Source organism: Lathamus discolor, chromosome 3 (assembly GCF_037157495.1).
Source record: "Lathamus discolor isolate bLatDis1 chromosome 3, bLatDis1.hap1, whole genome shotgun sequence".
In the NCBI taxonomy this organism is placed as follows: Eukaryota; Metazoa; Chordata; class Aves; order Psittaciformes; family Psittacidae; genus Lathamus; species Lathamus discolor.
Window position 1 is genome coordinate 5,686,142 of NC_088886.1, and position 19,636 is coordinate 5,705,777.

The window sequence follows — 19,636 nt, forward strand, 5'->3', positions numbered from 1 at the left end:
TAATATGTCTATACCTCTCAAAAGACTTCCTGGTGAATACAGTGTGCTGATAGGCAAACATTTCATAAGGAGATGTGAATCAAATGTTACCCAAAACCTGGGAATTTGCATTAGAATTACTTTTCTGTCATTTGGAAAAAAACCCAAATACATTAAACAAAAATCCAACCTAGCATACACCATAGAAAACCAATTCTTTTTTCCAATAAAACCAGCTTCTATGGTAGCTTAGTAAGAGGGGTACAATTGTAGGGCAGAGATATGGGCAGACAGCTTTGTGAAACTCTAAAAGGAACTACATCAAGATGAAGTGGGCAAAAAGACCTCAATCAGCAAATTCCTGAGTGGCAGAGCTTTTTTGTCTATGTATTGCAATGCTTTCCTGGTTATTGTGGGCTTTAATCAGCACAAAGGAGTTTTCCTCCCTCTGTTGCTACATATTGTTTCTGTAGTGCTCCAAGTGCACAGGGGACTAAAGGTCAATATAGACTATCAGTTCTTTCTGTCCTGTGCCCTGCATGGACAGTAGACTGTTAAAAAATGGGGTTAATACTCTCTTGTATCCAAATGGCACCATTCCTTTTCTGTGTATTAGCATTTTGAAGAGGGGCAGCATTTATTCCCATCTATAAGGAATGGTAGCAAGCGGTTGAGAGCAGAAGTGGAGTGACAGATGCCTTAGCAGCAAGGCATGCATTTGCGAAGTGTGGAGTATACTGTTTAATATAAATTTGTGCTATAAATACCTCGAGAAATTATTTGATTGCATTTGGTTGCACAGAAAATTAGTATTTCTGAGGATTTATGTGAGAATGGAGGAAAACAAAGGAAAAGGTCAGGAATTTCAATCTGTTGAAGCAAGGGGAAAATGTATTCAAGAGAGAGGAAGAGCCTCCTTTCACATGAGGATGTGGTAACTTGCACAGCTGGGGTTGAGCGCAGAGATGTTGACTATGAAAGATAAGTGCTGGGGAGGGGCTGAATGGGGGCCTGAATTGTGACACTTCTGTGGTTTGCACAAACAAACAAACCTTGCCATAAATATTTCATGATAAGGCGCGAGGAGGAGGGAGGCATCATCGTGTTGCCTGGGAAAATCTAGTAAAATAACTCATGTTGCATATCTAATGAAGGTGTCTGTGGGCACGGAATGGCTGTAGGTTTTTGACTCATTTCTCTCACAGTTCACTGTTACAATTCTTCTGCTGTGCGTTTCCTCTGACTTTTTTATTATTCCTTCAGGGATGTTTCAAATTTACTCCGGGTATAGTCTGTAATTTAGGTCGTTGCAGTACGACTGGGTGTAGAGTACATTTACAATCATGTCTGCAGACACTTTGGTATTAGGCTGTCCTGCTAAAGAGCGTGGCTGTGAGATATAGGGCATATGGAACCCACTCCGTAATCATCAAATATATTTCATCTGTCATCTCCGTGAAGTTGGTTGCTTGACTTAATTCAAGGTTTTTCTGCTATTTCATGCTGAAATTTAAAAGGATTAGAGCTTTTTCTCCAAACAAGTTACTTACTGTAATTTATGAAGACAAAGAGAAGAGGAAGAAGTAGGTAGCTGAGATTTTGTTTCACCTTTTTATATTAATATGCATTAAAAAAAAAAAAGGAAAAGCAGAAATAGCTCTTAAAATTAGTGATTTAATATTCCACTGCCCATCTGATTTATTGCTCACCCTTCCACACTCTGTCACTGAGACACTTGCCGTAATTTTTTCTTTCCAATTTATAGCTGTCATTATTATATAAACCTCTAAAATTCAATCTGAGGGCAAATAATCAAGCTCATCTACCTGATTTCAACATGTAAGGACACTTGCTCTATTAGGAGATCTGGCTTTCAGTAATTTCATAATGGATGAGTAAAGTGAGAAACTTTTTGTAGCTCCTAATAGGTTTCAGGCACCATGAATTCTCTCTCCTGACAATAAATACAGCACTGAATAAAAATGCAGCAGGTTTTGCTTGAGTTCAGACTGAATTGCCCACATTCCCTGGACAGAAATCAATTTTCCATCTTGGGATTGTTTTCCTCTGGTGTGTTCCCAGTCAAGTTACCTCTAGTCTTTGCACATTAAAGTGAGGGATACCAAAATTGTTATCTAGGTGCCCTCCACCTTTGACTTCTGTAGCCAATGGAGAGAAATAGCTGCTTCATGGGGGAATTCCTTCTGCCTGCATGAAGTGTCCCTCTCTAAATGTACATTTGGACATTGTTCCTTCATGGCTACATAGGATCTGTAAATGCCTTGCAGGTTTGATACCTGCTAAATGGTTAGGCTTAGGTGGGGTGAGATCTGCCACAGTGGAGAAACTAAAAGCCTGAAACCCTTTTTCAGAGGTAGCTTTGAAACTGGGAAGTGTTAATTCATACTGGGTTGCAGTGAGCTAGTAGCATCCTAAGAAACCAGTACTATTGGGGCAGATGTTTCTTCTGCGCTTATGGGGTCCAATTGTGGCTGAAGGTATGAAGCTTCTCCTGGTAGTGCCATGAGGCAGAAGTATTCAACATTGTAGATGCATTGAGATAGCTGATGTACTTGCACAACACTGTGCCATCGTGTGAGGCCATTTATCAGAAGATGTCAAAGTACTTTGTAGTGTGACTCCTCATGATCTCTGAAATCAGGTAATGTAAATTTGGTGCAAATGAGGTGGAAAAGAATGAGTTTTGGATCTCAGGATTTGAATGTCCCTGCTGAACTCAATTAGGAGTGGTGGCTGGTTGCCAAGTCCCTTCTCTGACATTGGGATGAAAAGATTGCTTACTCACTGGAGTACTTGTATTTCCCCATCTCTTTGCTGCATCCCTTCTCATCAAATCCTGCTCTCTTGTAGATTTCCTCTGTGGGGCATGCTTCAAACCCACACTGTTCACGGTATCCTATTTCCTCCCTTCCTCTGTATCAACTCACTCTTCATGTACTTGTACCTATTTTCTCTCTGCTCCTTCCTTAGACCGGTTCTCCTCCATTCAGTCAGAATAGACATCAAGTCAGACAAAGAAAGCAAGCTCACCCAAAAAGCTTGTGTTAAGTGGTACCGATTCCACTGAGAAATTGTAGTTCTGTATGTGAAATTAACTGTTATAAAAAGGTGAAATGTTTAATGAGCTCTTTTTGTCATAATTTCCCATCGTCTCCCCATTATGCATCCACATCAAGTTCTACCTGTCATGGTGTTTTTAGTAATAAGAATCAGACTGTAAATACCCTTCACGGAGACTGTCAGTCACATCATAATAAAACCTTCTCTTCTCATCAGAATGTCTAAACTATCTGCTTACAGTTTTATGAAGGCTTTCAAACAAGTCATCTTACTGCTCTATAAAGATTCAAGGCATTATAACTGATGCCTTACAATGCAGGCAGTCATTCGACTAGTTACAACTATGTGGAAAGTATTAAACTGGGATGGAATGGACAGGGAGTAATTTGGCTGCCATAGAGCAAGGCATGGGAGGAGCAGATGCAGGTGGGCTGGACCTGAGAATTAATGGATCTAGAAGCCATAGGGTTGCCTGATCCTTCTGCCTGAACTAAGAAGCTGTGTTTGGGAAAGCTCAGTTTTAATTCTGGCTTTGATTACAGTGGCATTTGCGGGTCTGATTTGTTCAAGTCTCGTGTCAGAGGAAGCGTGCCTGGGGTTATCTGGAAGGCATGGACAGCCCTGCATCAACGGCTTTACAGAAACAGCTTCCAAACTGGTGACATTGGCTTCAGCCTCCACAGTCAGGCTTTCTAGATCAGATTTTCAGACATGAGAAGAAAGAGTGTGTTCAGACCCAGCCTGACTATCTGCTGGCAAAGCTGCCCGCTGTATTTAGCTGTGCTCAAATGCCCTGACTTAGTTATACCCAATTAAACCTTGTGTGCAAGGTTTAATATTGCGGTGTGGGATGGGCATTTTTAAGAGGCACAGCTACTTGTTGCGCAGTTTGAAAGTATATGTGTTATGATAATGTCTTGTGAGTTTATTTGGTGTTTTGCTGGGCCTTTGCTATTTCTATAGACAGAAGTGGATACACGTATCAGTACCTGCAGCCTAGACCTTGCATTAACTGCTCTGCGATTTTGTGCAGCACTGAAAACACCTCTGCTCCATGTGTCCCTCCTCTCAGCTTGCCTTTTGATTTAATACCAATATTAACTCTGATACCACTGCTGGCTTATAATGGAAACGTTTAGCACCATACCAAAGGTAACATCTGAGCCCTGAAGGTGAGACATTGTCACGTTCATGCCTTCAATAGCGAGACTTGTGCTGTAGCAGGAGGCCCTTATTATAATGGCCTCTCCACACATCAGCTATTTGTTTCCATCTGCTGTGTGGGTACCATCTTCTTTGTGACCTGCATCAACCTGCCCTGTGTTATCCTCTGGGCAGTTGTCATGGATATTACTGATATCCAGTGATGTTGTTCACATTGCACTGTCATGTCTTAAGATACTTGTATTTGTGGGTTTGGGGTTTTTTTCCATTATTGGGGTTAGAAAGAAGGTGTTGGCACTGCAGGAGGGTCCTGCATTCAGTTGAGTCAGGGTGATGCAGAAGAGGCACATCCCTTAATGCCATGGGGCAGGTTTGGTATGTTAGGCAGGTAGCTGATATATCTGTTTTGTTTGGACTTTTGTTAGGTATGTGTGTTACCAGTCAAGGTCTGTCATTAACTGTGATTTAATTACTTCTACATTATAAAAGGTCACTGAGATTTGTCAAGGTGCTTTTTCTTTCCTTTTAGCAAGACCCATGGGCCTCATCATCTGCTGTTTTGTACTCTGCTTCTGCTTTTACCCGTAAAAAATGCGACTAAAAACTGATTAAAAGCCTTTTACCTTCACTCAGCACTGGCATAAACAGCTATGCAGCAGAGGGTTTGGAGTGGATCCACAGCAAAAAGCACTTTAAAGCCTGAATTTTCACTAGAGGTCTGAGACCTTGCTCAGACCCCTGTGTCTCCTTTCCAAGGAGAGGAGCTAGCCACCATCAGGGATGTTTCGCAGGGATCACCACCATCAGCTTGTGAAAGCTGTACTTAGTAGGATGTTAGCTCTCTCATCAAGTACTATAATAACTAAATCTGTATTTTTTCATTTTTGTTTCTCCTTTTAAGTTGTATTTTCTGGAGATATTTTGTGGTTTGCGTCTTAATAAGAAATTTAGGGGTGCAGGAAGCAGAAACCAGTTATTCCTTCCAGTCTTCCCAGACTATAACGTCTATAATATAAAGTGATGAAGTTTCTTCGTGTGTTTTATGTACAATACATGCCATATGTACATTTTAGCACCTTAGCTCAAAGTTCAGGATATTTCAACTTGAAAAGTTGTTCTTGCAATGCCAGGTAGAGCAAGAATATTCAAGAAGCTGTTAACCTGAATTCAGAGCCTGATTTCCAGCAATCTGGAGGGTTAGATGTTAGAATTAATCCATTGTTAATGTATAGACTTTTTAAGACTTTGATTCTTAATCTCCGTAGTTTCTGAATGTTGAAAGTAAGTGCATTTTGCATCTAGCATGTCAAATAGGGTGTTTTACTAGTGTAGGAATACTGTTTCATAGATGGGAATAAAATGTCCTGATTTCATTTTTCCTTTATGCCATATTGATATTGCGGGCCACATATTGAGTTCTTTTTAATCCATAGGAGTACTCCTGCTAGCAGGCTTTCAGTTCCTGCATTTGTAATACAGTTCCCCCAGTGTGATCCTAAACACTGCATCACCAGCAGAATGATCACATGCTGTCAAAGCATTGAACTTTACTTCCCAGTGCAATCCTTTAGGATTCTGGGACATAAACACATAATGGGGAAGGCTGTAATCCAGCAACACCGCCCTTGATCAGTTTTCCATCAGTTTTTCTCTCTGTTCGTACTGCAGAAAAAGCAAGAAACAAGGAAGCAAACCAAAGCTACAGGTTTTGCCCTGGAACAGGGTTATCTTGTTGGGTATGGGTGACATGGGTGTTAGTATGGTGTTAAGATTTGTGCTTTAAATACAGAACATGGGCAATATAAATAAGCTATAAACATTTCAGTGCCCCCTTGCAGTCATGCAGCCCGTTAGGTCGCATGTCCTATGGCTTCATGTTTATTTGCATTCCTGACCTTACCTCGTTTCCTTACGTTTTCCAAGGTAATATTCTGTCCCTTCTGATATTCTCCAAAGCGGACAAAAGAGAGTGTGGCTGAACCGTGGGTCAGGTTCATTGATTGTGGGGTAAAGTTCTCGTACACACAGTGAATTTTTGTCCTTTATGCACTATGACTGATGCAGATTTTATCTGATGGTTCCTGATATATTAAGTTCACAGCTGCACGTTGTATTGATTCACTACGTTTTGATTTGCTCAGAGTCCCGCAGCTCATACTGATTTGCTAAAACATCTATTTCCACACAATCTGCTTTCTAAGTAGCAAAGTTTGTAGCTTTAGCTAGTCTGTATTGCTGTGTGCATTAAATAGCATCAGTTGCACAACTAAAGGGAGTACAGTTCTGGGGAAAATGCTCTATGCATTTTGCATCAGTCTGGGGAGAACCTGTTGTGATTTTTTCCTGATTAATTCAGTGTTATCCTACGTTACTAAGTACAGAAGAACACGGAACAAGTCCAGAGGAGGCCACAAGGATGATCAGGGGACTGGAGCACCTCCCGTATGAAGACAGGCTGAGGAAGTTGGGGCTGTTCAGCCTGGAGAAGAGAAGGCTGCGTGGGGACCTCAGAGCAGCCTTCCAGTACCTGAAGGGGGCTATAGGGATGCTGGGGAGGGACTCTTCATCAGGGACTGTAGTGACAGGAATCACAGAATCCACAGAATCCAAGGGTTGGAAGGGACCTAAAAAGATCATCTAGTCCAACCCCCCTGCAAGAGCAGGGTAACCTACAGTACATCACACAGGAACTTGTCCAGGCGGGCCTTGAATATCTCCAGTGTAGGAGACTCCACAACCCCCCTGGGCAACCTGTTCCAGTGCTCTGTCACTCTTACAGTAAAGAAGTTCTTCCTGATGTTAACGTGGAACTTCCTATGCTCCAGTTTACACCCATTGCCCCTTGTCCTATCACTGGATATCACTGAAAAAAGCCTAGCTCCATCATCCTGACACCTACCCTTCACATATTTGTAAACATTGATGAGGTCACCCCTCAGTCTCCTCTTTTGCAAGCTAAAGAGACCCAGCTCCCTCAGCCTCTCCTCATAAGGGAGATGTTCCACTCCCTTCATCATCTTTGTGGCTCTGCGCTGGACTCCTTCAAGCAATTCCCTGTCCTTCTTGAACAGAGGGGCCCAGAACTGGACGCAATATTCCAGATGCGGCCTCACCAAGGCTGAGTAGAGGGGGAGGAGAACCTCTCTTGACCTACTAACCACTCCCTTTCTAATGCACCCTAAGAAGGGGTAATGGGTTAAAACTTCAACAGGGGAAGTTTAGATTGGATATAAGGAGGAAATTCTTTCCTGTTAGGGTGGTGAGGCACAGGAATGGGTTGCCCAGGGAGGTTGTGAGTGCTCCATCCCTGGCGGTGTTCAAGGCCAGGCTGGATGAAGCCTTGTCTTGTGTGGGATGGTTTAGTGTGAGGTGTCCCTGTCCATGGCAGGGGGGTTGGAACTGGATGATTGTAAGGTCCTTTCCAACCCTAACTATTCTATGATTCTATGATTTTTGCTTGCTGATGTTCAGGAAATTTCCAGGCTTGGAAAATAGCATGTTGAGGCAGCATTCAGTAATGAAGGTGAAATAACTTGTTTCTCAAGCTTGGTTATAGCTTCAGACACGTGTCATTTTGAAAGGCATAGATAGACCTGTATAACTGTGCTTGCGAGTGTTTTAAAATCAAAGAGTCATTAAATGGTTTGGGTTGGAAGGGACCTTAAAGCTCACCCAGTTTCAACCCACTGCCATGGGCAGGGGCACCTCTTTTTATAAAGGTACCTAAATCTAGAGACAGGCTTATGTGTCTGAAAGACAGATGTTAGGGCCTATTAGAACATCACAAATGTAAATGACAGCAGCTTTTGCAGCTTGTGTCAACAATTTGAAAGCCTCAGTGCTTAGTTCAACAACACAGTGGTATTTCTGGACTTGATTTCTTTTGAATGTGTGTGATGCGACTGGTGTATACCATGCTCTCTGAACCCACCACATGGGGTCCGGAGAAGATACAGATGAGGTGACCTTTCAGCTGGGACCTTTGCACCAGCATCCTCTGTGCTCTGGGAAGTTTAATTATCTTGAGTGTCATGTTGCCTGGAAGCAGCATGGGTCTGGCTCTAAGCTAGAGTTACTCTTTTGGACTCTTGATTTATTAGAGGCTGTCAGAGAAAAGTGCCAATTGAAACGTTTTGAATACCGTTTCCTATAAGAGTAAATACCCAAAGCACACAGGGAATTCAGAATTAAATTCCGTTCAAATGAAGAGAAAATAAACAAATGAGTGAATATATGTTTTGATCATATGAAGAGATCCTTAATTTAAAGGAAGCTATCGAGCACCAGTGAAGCAATTCACTCAAACGCTCCTCAGTACTCCATTATGTCAATTATCCTTAACCATCCTACCTCTTTAGCTGTGAAGCCATGACTATGAGCATTTTTATCCAGCACATACTCTGCTTCCCAGTGAACAGGCAAAGGGGACCAGCCAGTTGGTGAATGCGATGAAGCTCAAAGCTACCCTGTAGTTGGGTACATCTTACCAAAGTCAGAACTTGGGTTTGTTACTTCCAGTAAAAATACAGGGAATTGCTTGAACAAGAATGCCTCTGGCAAGTAAGAATTACTTATGAAACTGGTAAGAGAAACTTCAAACAGGAGGGTTCCTATATCCCCCAGGATTCTGAGCACTGGATTTGAACCCTGTATAAGTAATGGATGCCCAAATGCATGTATCTTGGATAAAGATCCATCAGTGTAGGTCTATGGTAACCCATGCTGTTAATGTGGCCTATACCATTTGGGAATCACCCTAAATGTTCACAGCAGCCTTACAACTAAAAGATTGTTCTCAGCCATACCTGTATAAATCAGGGTTGATGGTAACACTGCCGCTACCTCTGTAACTGGGAAAGCTCATGGCATTTGAGGATCTTTAGGATCTGTAGGAAGCTGAAGGTTGCAAAGGCGTTGACAATGCTTTTTTCACACACATATTCTTCAGTGTATTCTCTTTAATTCGGAAGCAATTGAGCAGTGCTTTGTTGAGTTATCATGCTACTTCATTAATCCAACAGTGGTTTCACAGCAAAACAATATGTCTTGTTGGTTGTTTTCAGTATGTCTCAACCTACTAGACGTGGTTTGACTAATGATCACTTCAGTCATGCTTGTGACATGCTCCTTCGTTATAGTTCTAATTGTTTTTTAGAATGAATTGTGGTTAATTAGCAAGCTGCTTGCAGCTCATGGAGCTCGTAGTAATATAAACACTTGTGGTATAAGGTTGTGTAAATAACCGGAGCTTTGCTGAGCTAAAATAATGATTCAAACCACCAGAAACAAATACTTGACATAGCCAAAATATTTATCGTTTCAAGTAAAATAGGAACACAAGTGTTTAGTTTGACTAACCATTTGACTTGTCATTAGACTGCCAGGGTAAAATACATGTTGGGAAAAGGGAATTTGAAATGCAGCGAGGCGGCACAGTTGGATGATCACTCTTTTGTCTACTGGGCCAACTGGTGCAGCGCTTACCCTGAATGCAGGAAACCAGGTTTAAATCCCTCTGCTGGTGTAATAGATTTGAATAGCTAATACCCAGCTCAAAGGTTAATTACTAGTTGCTGGTTATTTGCTATATTTAGTATCCTTTGTACTCTTTTTTTAATGTCTGAGCTCTGTAACAGAGTACAATTTACTTACTTGAATACATTTTCATGCTTTTTAAGCACCATCTTTGCTTCATTCTCTGACATTTCAAAACCACATTCTCTTAGACACTCTTTTATCATCCTGCTTGCAGAAGCAGAGCGATATTAAGCAGGTTTTCTCATTCTGCAAGTCAGTGTAGATCCCTAGCTGTTGGTAAAACAAGATTGACTAACAGAAGTTGGATATTCTGGCTGTTTATGTATTTAGAAGTGAAAGAAATAAAGTGTTTCACATTCCTGTGAGTGCAAGAGGTCCATCTTAGATTTCTCTTTTAAAAGCTGAACTTTCACATTGCTTAGAAAAGATGGTTTTCGGAGTACCTGGTAATCAGAATGAATACTGTAAGGGAGGCGAATTGGTCTAGGTTCAGCTTTATGAAGGCTGCAGTTTACTTGTCTCTGTACTGGTTTTTCTCCAGCTCTTGCATAGTACGTTTTTCTTTACTGAACAGTAAGAAGCGTCATGAGGAATTCCATTACTGGCTGGAGTGCTTTAAAAAGCTTGCTGCTGCTTTAAGAAGCCAGATTTACATATTTCATGTTTAGAAGATTTGCGGCATGTCTCACCTGCCTTCATAGGAAGATGGAGCCTTCATTATAGGTTTAATGTCACTGCGATACAAGGATTAATACTTCTCCCTCCGCCTCGGTCTGCACGGCGGGGTGCAAGTGAGTGGTGTGTTCCTGGTTGGCTAAGCTGTAGGGGTGTTTTCATATTCAAGGGGATGCATTTTTGAATAGTTAAAGCAAGCTTTTACATTGCCCTGTGGAGAAGCCCACAGGCAACAATCCTAGAGAAGGATGAAGGACTGGAGCATCTTTCCAGGCTTCTGGTTATTTAATGTCATGCACTGGGCAAGGAGGGAGAGGACTTTACTTGTGATGGTTAAGCGCTCAGTAGCAAAAACACAAACTGGAGGAAGGCTCAAAGAGCCAAATTCTGCCCTCTGTAACCGTGTTGCAGCCTTGGCACAGTCGCCGTTGCTGCCTGTTCCATGCTATAACAGACAGGGATGTTTCACCCTGAGGAAGTGTCTCCTCACCAGTGTGTGATGCAGAACACGAGCTAATGGAAGATGCAGCTCAAGTGCTACATGATAATTGGGCACTTGGGGATGCACCATGACATGTTGGGCAAATGTTTTCTGCAAGGTCCCGCTGTAGCGCAGGTGGGAATTTCTAATGGTCCGTTGAACACTGCACACATGTTTCCTCTGTGCTGAGACATGGTTATTTCTCAGCTGGTTTCACAGAGTGATCGGTGTGGCTGGGGGGTTCGGAGCTACAAAGTGACGCGAGCCGCATCCCTGGGTGCTGGAGGATGGGGAGGTTAAACAGGAGGGCTGTCAGAACAAGAAGTGATTAACTAGCAGCCAAAATTAGTCCCTCCTGAAGGTGTAAACCCTTCTGGGTTCATTTTAAGAATATTCTCAAGGTCTGTGGAGTTCTTTGAATAAATGAACAAAGCTTCGTTCATGCTTTCCTTATCTGGAGCTGGGTGAAGATGCTGTCAGCCCCCAGAACTGAGTCCTCTCCCAGTTGTGGATGGTGGCATTTTCCTCCTTTAGCTTTGCCTTTTGCCAGCCTCTTTTCTTCCAGTCTGTGGTGAGATGAAGGAGGGAAATAAAGCATTCTAGGCTGTTTCTGAGGTTTTTAAATGCCTTTGGTTTAAGATGGGATTACTGGCTGGGAGCTTGTATGAAACTTCTCAGTCATCAAAGATTTGATTTTTGATAACTTACTGTTATGTTTGTTTCTCAAGAAATAAAATCACCGACACTACAGTAAATATGGTTAGCAATCTGAGGACATTGAAGTGATAAATTGTATTAAATATGTAGATGGATATAGATATGGATGCATGCGTGAGCAGCATACTCCAACATGTAATTACATACACACAAGCTATGGATTTAAATATAACTTGGATTGGTTTCTGTAAGTGATTTTAAAAAATACTATAGAAGGAAAATATTCACCTTCACTAGGTCTACATTGATGTCATAGTTCTTTAGTTAAGAGAAAGCTGTGGTTTTCTGCACATACGTGGTTTTACAGCTTTTTTCCCATTTGGGATGTTAAGTCCTGTCTTTCACCAAGGCAGTGAAAAGTTCCACTGATGTAAGCAGGATCAGAGCTCACAGGCTATGCTTATTGCTGAATTAATAAATATCTGGGAAAATAGATACTTATGATACAAGTGGTAAAATTGCCTTATACACCAGAAGATGAGATTTAGCATGAATAACATGCATGTTTGCTCCATATCTCAGAAGCAAACTCACTGTTTTTACTACGTGATTTTACATCTGTGCTTGCTGCAAGATGGAAAGGGTTTTCATTTCAATACTGAAGGCAATAATTATGGAGGTTATCATTTTCATGCTCAGAAATTCATGTCATTTTCATAAATCATTCATTTCATTTCATAAATCATGCTTTACAGCTGCAGAATGGAAACTTATTGCTGGACATTGATGAAAATCTTGTTTCAGTCACTCAGGTAAGGTTGTGACACTAAAATGTTTTAAGGAAATAGAGATTAAATCATCTATAGGAAACGTGCAATTTGAAAATGTTCTGTTTGGGATTAACTTCACTAATATCGGATGTGAATAATTTAGAAAGGCCTAATGGGTGAAATCAGTTCTGTGGAGACAGTGAAATCACAAAAATAAAAGATAACTATTTGGTACCCAGAATTTCATATGCTGCAAGTGGATAAAACTACGTCTATGTCAGAGAAGATGCATTCATTTCTTCAGCTGAGAATAGGGTTGTATCAAAAAACCTAGATCCAGAATCCAGATCTGAACCACTCGGGACTTTAAAATCCCACCTCCAAGTGTTGCTGTTTAAAGCTGTCTCTAGTAAGTAAATGAGGAAGTTGTGTTCCCACTAAATTTCTGTTTGCATTCTCTGGCATAGTTCTGTAGCTCCTCTTGCACATAAGGTTCCTATTCTGTTAAGAAGTACCTCCCCTGTGCATATATGCCTTTTTCTTGGGGAATATTGTGAAGGATGTGTATTACAACAAACAGCGAAGACAGCTTTCCTGTCACTCTCCAGCTGCCTGTGTATAAATCAATCCATAGAGTTTCTTTTAAGAACTTTAATAGAGTTATGTCTGTGCAGAGTTTCCAAAGATCCATCAGCTTGAAACACTCTGAAAAGTATTATTATTCCCACTTCACAGGGGTATCAAGGCATGGAGATCAGAGTTACCACCTTTCAAATATGTACCAAAGGATCATAGAATGTTTTGGAATTGGAAGGGACCTTAAAGCTCATCCAGTTCCAACACATTGCCACAGGCAGGGACGCCTCCCACTAGAGCAGCTTGCTTCAAGCCCCGTTCAACCTGGCCTTCTACATGAAATGGTTAATATTTTTTCCACAACAAACGTATGACTTTACAGACAGTTCCTCTTAGTCTGTATAACCATGTGTGCCCTACCCTTTCACATCCCCTCTGGCTTGCTCTTTCACTTCTTCACCTTTGTTCATAGAATCGTAGAATAGTTTGGGTTGGAAAGGACCTTAAGATCAGCCAGTTCCAACCCCCCTGCCAAAGACAGGAGCTGTTTCTTACCAAGCCAGAGAGAAGAAAACAGTGAAAAGCTCACCAGTGATGCAAGGAAAAGGCAGATTTAGGGGTGGTGCTGAACAAGCAATTTGGAGAGATGAGAAGAAGGTTGCTCTTTCAGTGATTTGGTGTCATCTGGCATCTCTTGAGTCAGTAGCACCTGCAGGAGGCTTGAAGTGATTTCCAAACGGGTGCTGCAGTTGTCATTCTGACTTTGCTTGGGCGTTTTAACAATGCTTGCCCCGTGTGTTTGCACACGTTGCAGAAGTGACTTCTGAGCTTTTTTTTGCTGAAGCTACTTCTAGCAGTATTTTAGTAATGTATACTAGAATTGGTGTCGAATTGGTGTATCCTGAAGAAAACATGGTTTTTCTTCTTTCTTCCTTCTTCCATCTCCATGCAGATACTTAGAGAGGGATATATAAGCCCATAAGAAGCAAATATATTGCCATAGCACTAAAGCAATGTGATCTATTTAATACAAGACATGATGTGAGGAAATGTGAAGTAATTCATCCTTAGGTACATCATTAGACAGAAATCTGGGAGTCATCCAAGCTGCTAGACAAATTACAGGTCTAAGCGATTGGAGCGTTGCTTTTGTATATGGGAATAGAGATTGGATTGCAGAAATATATAAATCTTTGCAATTATTATATTTTGAATGATAGCCTTATTTCTTAAAGGGTCATTTTCTAATAGAAGGTTGAGGGCAGGAAAAAATTCTTTGGGTGATCTTGTTCGTTTGGTAGGTTGTAAAGAACAAGCAGCCCATGTGGTCTATGTCCAGAGCCTTTGTAAGTCAGGACTCAACTGAATTTCAAACCTGCATATGTGATAGGTTGCAAGGTTTATGTCCCTAAGCTAGGGAGGAAGTTCAACAAACTGAATCAAGATTTGCATTAAATCTCATTCACGATGACATTTATGGCTTCTCAGGTGTGTGAGTGTGATGCAGTATGATACAGGGAAGAAGGAAAGACAGTAAGCAGAAGAAAGGTGGTGGAGAAAGAATAGTTCCTGAGTTCCCATCAAAGCTGTCCAGAATAGCCACTCTGATAAGGATGGTAGATGTGGATTAGGTTTCCTGCAGAGCTATAAGGGATCCATGCTTTATCATTCCTGGACTTCATCTGAACTGATTGGTAGAGGTAGATGGGTGGAAGAAAGTAATTTTACTCCAGAGTATGTGAAGGAGCTTTGATTATGCAGCCACCCAAGGAGCTCCTTATTATGAAAGTGCTTTTTCTCTTCTGGTCCAGTTGAGACCTGTATGGGTGACCTATTTTGCGATCAAACTGAAGGACACCCTCAGAAAACATTTTGGCATGATTTAGATGTAGAGCTACAAACTCACAATAACCCAGTTGTGCATCCTCCTTGAAATCCACTTATCCAGGTCAAACCTGTCCCATGGGCCAGGGGAAATCAGGCAGCACTTTAAAAGCCCTTCCCTTCCGTAGCCTTCTATCACTTCCATAGTCTGCTGCTGTGTTTTGAAATGGGGATTTAGGAAAGGTGCTGGCCATAAATCATGCTTGGTGCTCTCTGATGATGCGGGCAGAGCAGTAATGCATCCAGTCCCATTCTGGTTAGTTTTTTATGCTTTATTCATTTTTTTGATGGTGGAGAATTCCCTATGGAATCATTTTACAGGGTCAGCTGCCGTCTGTTTGGGTCCATCAGCAATATCAAAATCCCACAGCTTGAACCCATGTGCTTCCTCCATATGGGATTTGACCTTTGAAGCCTACGTCTCTTTAGGGGGATTTGTCTTCCTAGCCATTACTAGTTAACTTTACACATTGGAAGTAGTTAACTCGCAGCTGCTTCTCCTCAGAAAATAAAGGGGTTGTTTCTCTTTTTTCTCTCTTCACAGGCTGTTACCCAACTAGAGCTTTTTGGGGACATGTCCACTCCTCCTGATGTAACCTCTCCCCCAGTGAGTACCCACGGAAACTGAACTGTGCGTTTTTCTACACGCTATTTTCAGCACGTTTATGGGTCACATTTACAGTTCAGGTCGTCAGCCATTCCTGTAGGAAGGATTTCAAAGTACTTTTTATGTTGCAAGAAAATAAAGGGGAAGAAATTGAATGTGGAGTCAGTGCAAAAAATCTCTTCAATTTTTATTTTTCTGATATAGGGCTAGGTGTCACATAAGATATAACCTGAGCTGCAGATCTCCTTCCCTGGTGTTTATCAGGGGTACATGCTTCACTGCATTCTGTCTCGCCACTGCACTGCAGGAAGATTCTAAGATCCAGTTACAGCCTTATATATCATGTCTCTTTGGTTCCACCAAGCACATATCCCAGAACTGCTGTTAAAGGAAGGAAGATAAAGCAGTGAAGAGAGAAAAGGCTGAATGTGTTTTGAGGGCAAAGGAAATTTTCTCCGCGTGCTTTTCTGCATTATAAAATGAAACCTCAGTCATTTTTCTATAGAGTTTCTGAACCTTACACTAAGCTATAAGGGAGTATGGATATGCTGAATATATTGAGTGACTGTGAAGTCAGGAGCCTCAGACACGCAAGGTACTCTGGAGCATGTCTGGGACTAGATGTTCAGAGTGCTGTCTCCTCATCCTTAGCCTGCTTGGTTGGGTTTCTCCTTTAATATAGTTCTAATCCTGTTGTTTAATAGGAAGCAACATTTATTCACTTTTCCATCAATCCTGCAGATACTTCATTTACCTTTACTGTTTCTTACGCAAATGTGTTGGTCACTGCCTCTGCTCGTTGTCACCTAACACGTAGAATCACAAGTCTCTATCTTCTGGAGAAAGAAATATTGTCCATATTTTGTATGAGAGGTTTTCCAGGCAAATGTTAGTTTTATTTGTTCCTCAGGTGCAGTCTCTCATTTTCTTTCTTTCTTTCTCCTGTTTCCAGCAAATTCTGATACGCTTATTTCTATTGCTTTGTTCCTTCTACATCTTTCCGTTCTTTTTTCTTTCCCTTGCTTCCCTCCAAACCTGTGTTTTTAGAATTATGGATGATGCGGCAGCAAAGTCGTGCTGCAGAAGCTGCAGCTGATATGCCATCATTGTATTTTATTCCTGTCTTTTTGCAGACTCCTGCTACTCCAGGTGATGCCTTTATCCCATCTTCATCCCAGTCACTTCCTGCTAGTACAGACATGTTTGGCTCTGTACCTTTCAGCACTGCTGCCGTACCCTCAGGTAAGAAATCTACCGGAAATAGACGCTCAACTCAGATTTGGTATCAGTTCTCAGCCCTGGTTTGCATTTCAGTGCTCAGGGCATTAATGTAGTAGAGTGGAAGTGGGGAAGGGTTTTGAGGACAGTGCTGCAGGGCAAGGCAAAACAAGTCTTTAACAAGCGGGGAGTCTATTATTTTGAATATTCCTATATTTTTTTAAGCAAAAGCCAAAAAAGTCACTGGGAGTTCAGGCACAGTTCAGCATCTGGATAACATACCTTCTAGGTACAGTACCAAGGGAGAACAAAGCATTTAGGTTAGCTTTGCTCCTTTTGTGGCAACAGTGAACATTCTGTGCTGCGTCCCTTGAACAGAGCATAAGACATGGAGAATGGGATTGCATTTCAAAGGTATTCCACTTAGTGAAATCCTGGTATTTCCTGTAGACTTTTCTGTGTTCCTTAAAGTGCTCCAAATTCAAAAGCCATGTAGCATTCTGCACAGACACACAAGGCATGTGGTTTTGACTGCTGATCTCTCCCTGGGATACAAGGAGCACTGCAAGAGCTTAGCAAAAGGAGGAGGAGTGCCTTGAATCATTCAACAGTGACTTCCTAATTGGTTAACTCCTCTGACGAGCTGCGTTACAGCATCAGATTAGCCACTGCATCTCAGAAAGGTTACACTGATGGTGAAGTGTTTAGGGATAATGTCAGATGGAAACCTTCACTGCTTGGAAGAGGTTACTGTAGCGACAAGATAAAAGGATACTTGGAGAATCCATCATAGCCATCTATTGAAGCAGATATGTATCTGAGTTACTGTTCCTTTATCAATCATTAATTTAGTCTTCAAGAATTCGGTTTCTGTATTTTATTTTGAGCTTTTCCCTTTAAGATTTTGCAGCCACCCTTACAGTTAGCATTAGAAAGCGGCCTAGTAATAAAGTGAGGAGGAAAAGCTACAGGAGGACTTGGAAAAATACTCAATTAAAAACAATTAAAAGAGAGGTTGCGTATTGTAAAGTATTAGCAGTAAATAATTAATGTAAATGTAAAACAGCATCTCTGTAAAGCCTAGTACTTCTATCAGTGGAACAGAATTGTATTACATGGTTTAAATTGTAACATTTTTACAGCACTTTTAGTTTGGGGTGTTTTTTTCAGTGTAAATAACAATGCATTTGATCATATAATTCCTACAGAGTCAAACCCTTTGTAGCTTAAGAGAAGGCTCCAGGTCTGATAGGAAGCCAGTATCATTTTAGTCTTAATCCTTAGATTAGCAGGGGTAGGAGGGGTTTATGCTACAAGAATACCTAAAGCAGTTTATTTTTACTAGGTATGTAGTACAGCAAAAGCTCAAGATCTTTTTCGTGCTCTCAAGTAACCAATTAATAACAAAATGTGATTTTTTAAATCTGAATTCATCTGGGCTCTGACTTTTTGATAAGCAATTTGAGGCACTTCTCTGCTATTCAGAGTCCCAGTGGTTTGAGCTGTAACTGTGTCAGAAGAGATGGCTCAGGCTTCCTCTTGCAAGAAAGTCACACTGTCGTTAGAGGGCCCTTGAGCTGTCATCTAACATATCTAAAGGTTTTTCCCTCTAACTTAGATCCAGTTTTGTATCTGTGCCATTGGCAGGAGCTAGCTGGTGTTGGTGGGTCACTCTCCCCAATGAATAATAAAAGCAAAAAGGAGGAGGAACACTGGCAGAGCTCCAGAGAGGAGGGAATCCTGGGCATCTTCTTCCTTCCCTCTGCTTTCTCTGGCTGCCTGTTTTTTAGCAGCATATGGGCACCTCTGAAAAGATGAACTCCTTCCCAGCATGAGCCAGTACAGAGGGGAGATTTAGGTTAGATATAAGGAAGAGGTTCTTTCCTATGAGGGTGCTGAGGCGCTGGCACAGGGGGCCCAGAGAAGCTGTGGCTGCCCCATCCCTGGCAGTGCTCAAGGCCAGGTTGGACACAGGGGCTTGGAGCAAGCTGCTCCAGTGGAAGGTGTCCCTGCCCGTGGCAGGGGTTGGAGTTGGATGAGCTTTAAGGTCCCTTCCAACCCAAACCACTCTAGGATTCTATGATCATGTTCAGTCCCAACAAGATCCATGCACACAGGTCTTAACTGATCCATGGGGGTACTCACTGAGGAAGAAAAGAGCATTTCAGATAAGGGGAACGATTATTGTCTATATCCACCAGCCTATGTTTCTGTATGCAAGTATTTGTTCGGTGATGAGAATTCAACCATGTCTTTCAGTTTTCAAGTGTGCTGAAGCACTGGGATCACTAATGTGACCTGCGTGTTTCTGATTTATTGTGTAGCTTTTTCTGCATCCACTTGACAGCAGTGTTAAAATCTTTCATCTTTCTTTTTCCCCCCTGCTATCTTTATTCTTTGAAGGTTATGTTGCCATGGGAGCTGTTCTGCCCTCCTTCTGGGGACAGCAACCACTTGTTCAACAGCAGTTGGCCATGGGTGCTCAGCCTCCAGTTGCTCAGGTGATGCAGGGAGGACAGCCGATAGCGTGGGGCCAACCCGGTATTTTTCCTCCTACTCAGCAACCGTGGCCATCTGTAGCTGGTCAGTTCCAACCAACTGCCTTCATGCCAACACAAACTGTTTTGCCTTTACAAGCAGCCATGTTTCAAGGTACCATTGCTCCTATTGCTACTGTTCCACCCACAAGTGATTCCAACAGATCGAGTCCACAGACAGACAGGCCCAGACAGAAAATGGGAAAAGAAATGTTTAAAGATTTCCAGATGGCTCAGCCTCCACCAGTGCCATCAAGAAAACCAGATCAGCCTTCCCTCAGTTGTACCTCAGAGGCCTTCTCCAGTTACTTCAACAAAGTTGGGATGGCACAGGAAGCAGATGATTGTGATGACTTTGACATCTCTCAGTTAAATTTGACTCCTGTGACTTCCACGACACCATCTACAAATTCACGTGAGTATTCACTGCTCCTCAAAGCATTTCTATCTTTTCATATAGTAAATAGCA

At 41.8% G+C, this 19,636-nt stretch overlaps 1 protein-coding gene across 11 annotated transcripts in view; it reads left to right on the forward strand.

Moving 5' to 3' along the window:
- Positions 1–19,636, forward strand: part of DAB1 (DAB adaptor protein 1) — a 484,717-nt gene that overhangs the window by 451,048 nt on the left and 14,033 nt on the right. For 10 of the 11 annotated variants that reach the window (XM_065673261.1, XM_065673260.1, XM_065673259.1 and 7 more), the window contains 4 exons: positions 12,331–12,387; positions 15,350–15,412; positions 16,546–16,654; positions 19,034–19,582. In XM_065673261.1, coding sequence (XP_065529333.1) covers positions 12,331–12,387; positions 15,350–15,412; positions 16,546–16,654; positions 19,034–19,582 — 778 coding nt within the window. The remainder of the gene's footprint in view (positions 1–12,330; positions 12,388–15,349; positions 15,413–16,545; positions 16,655–19,033; positions 19,583–19,636) is intronic. The other variant, XM_065673265.1, reaches the window with a different exon arrangement.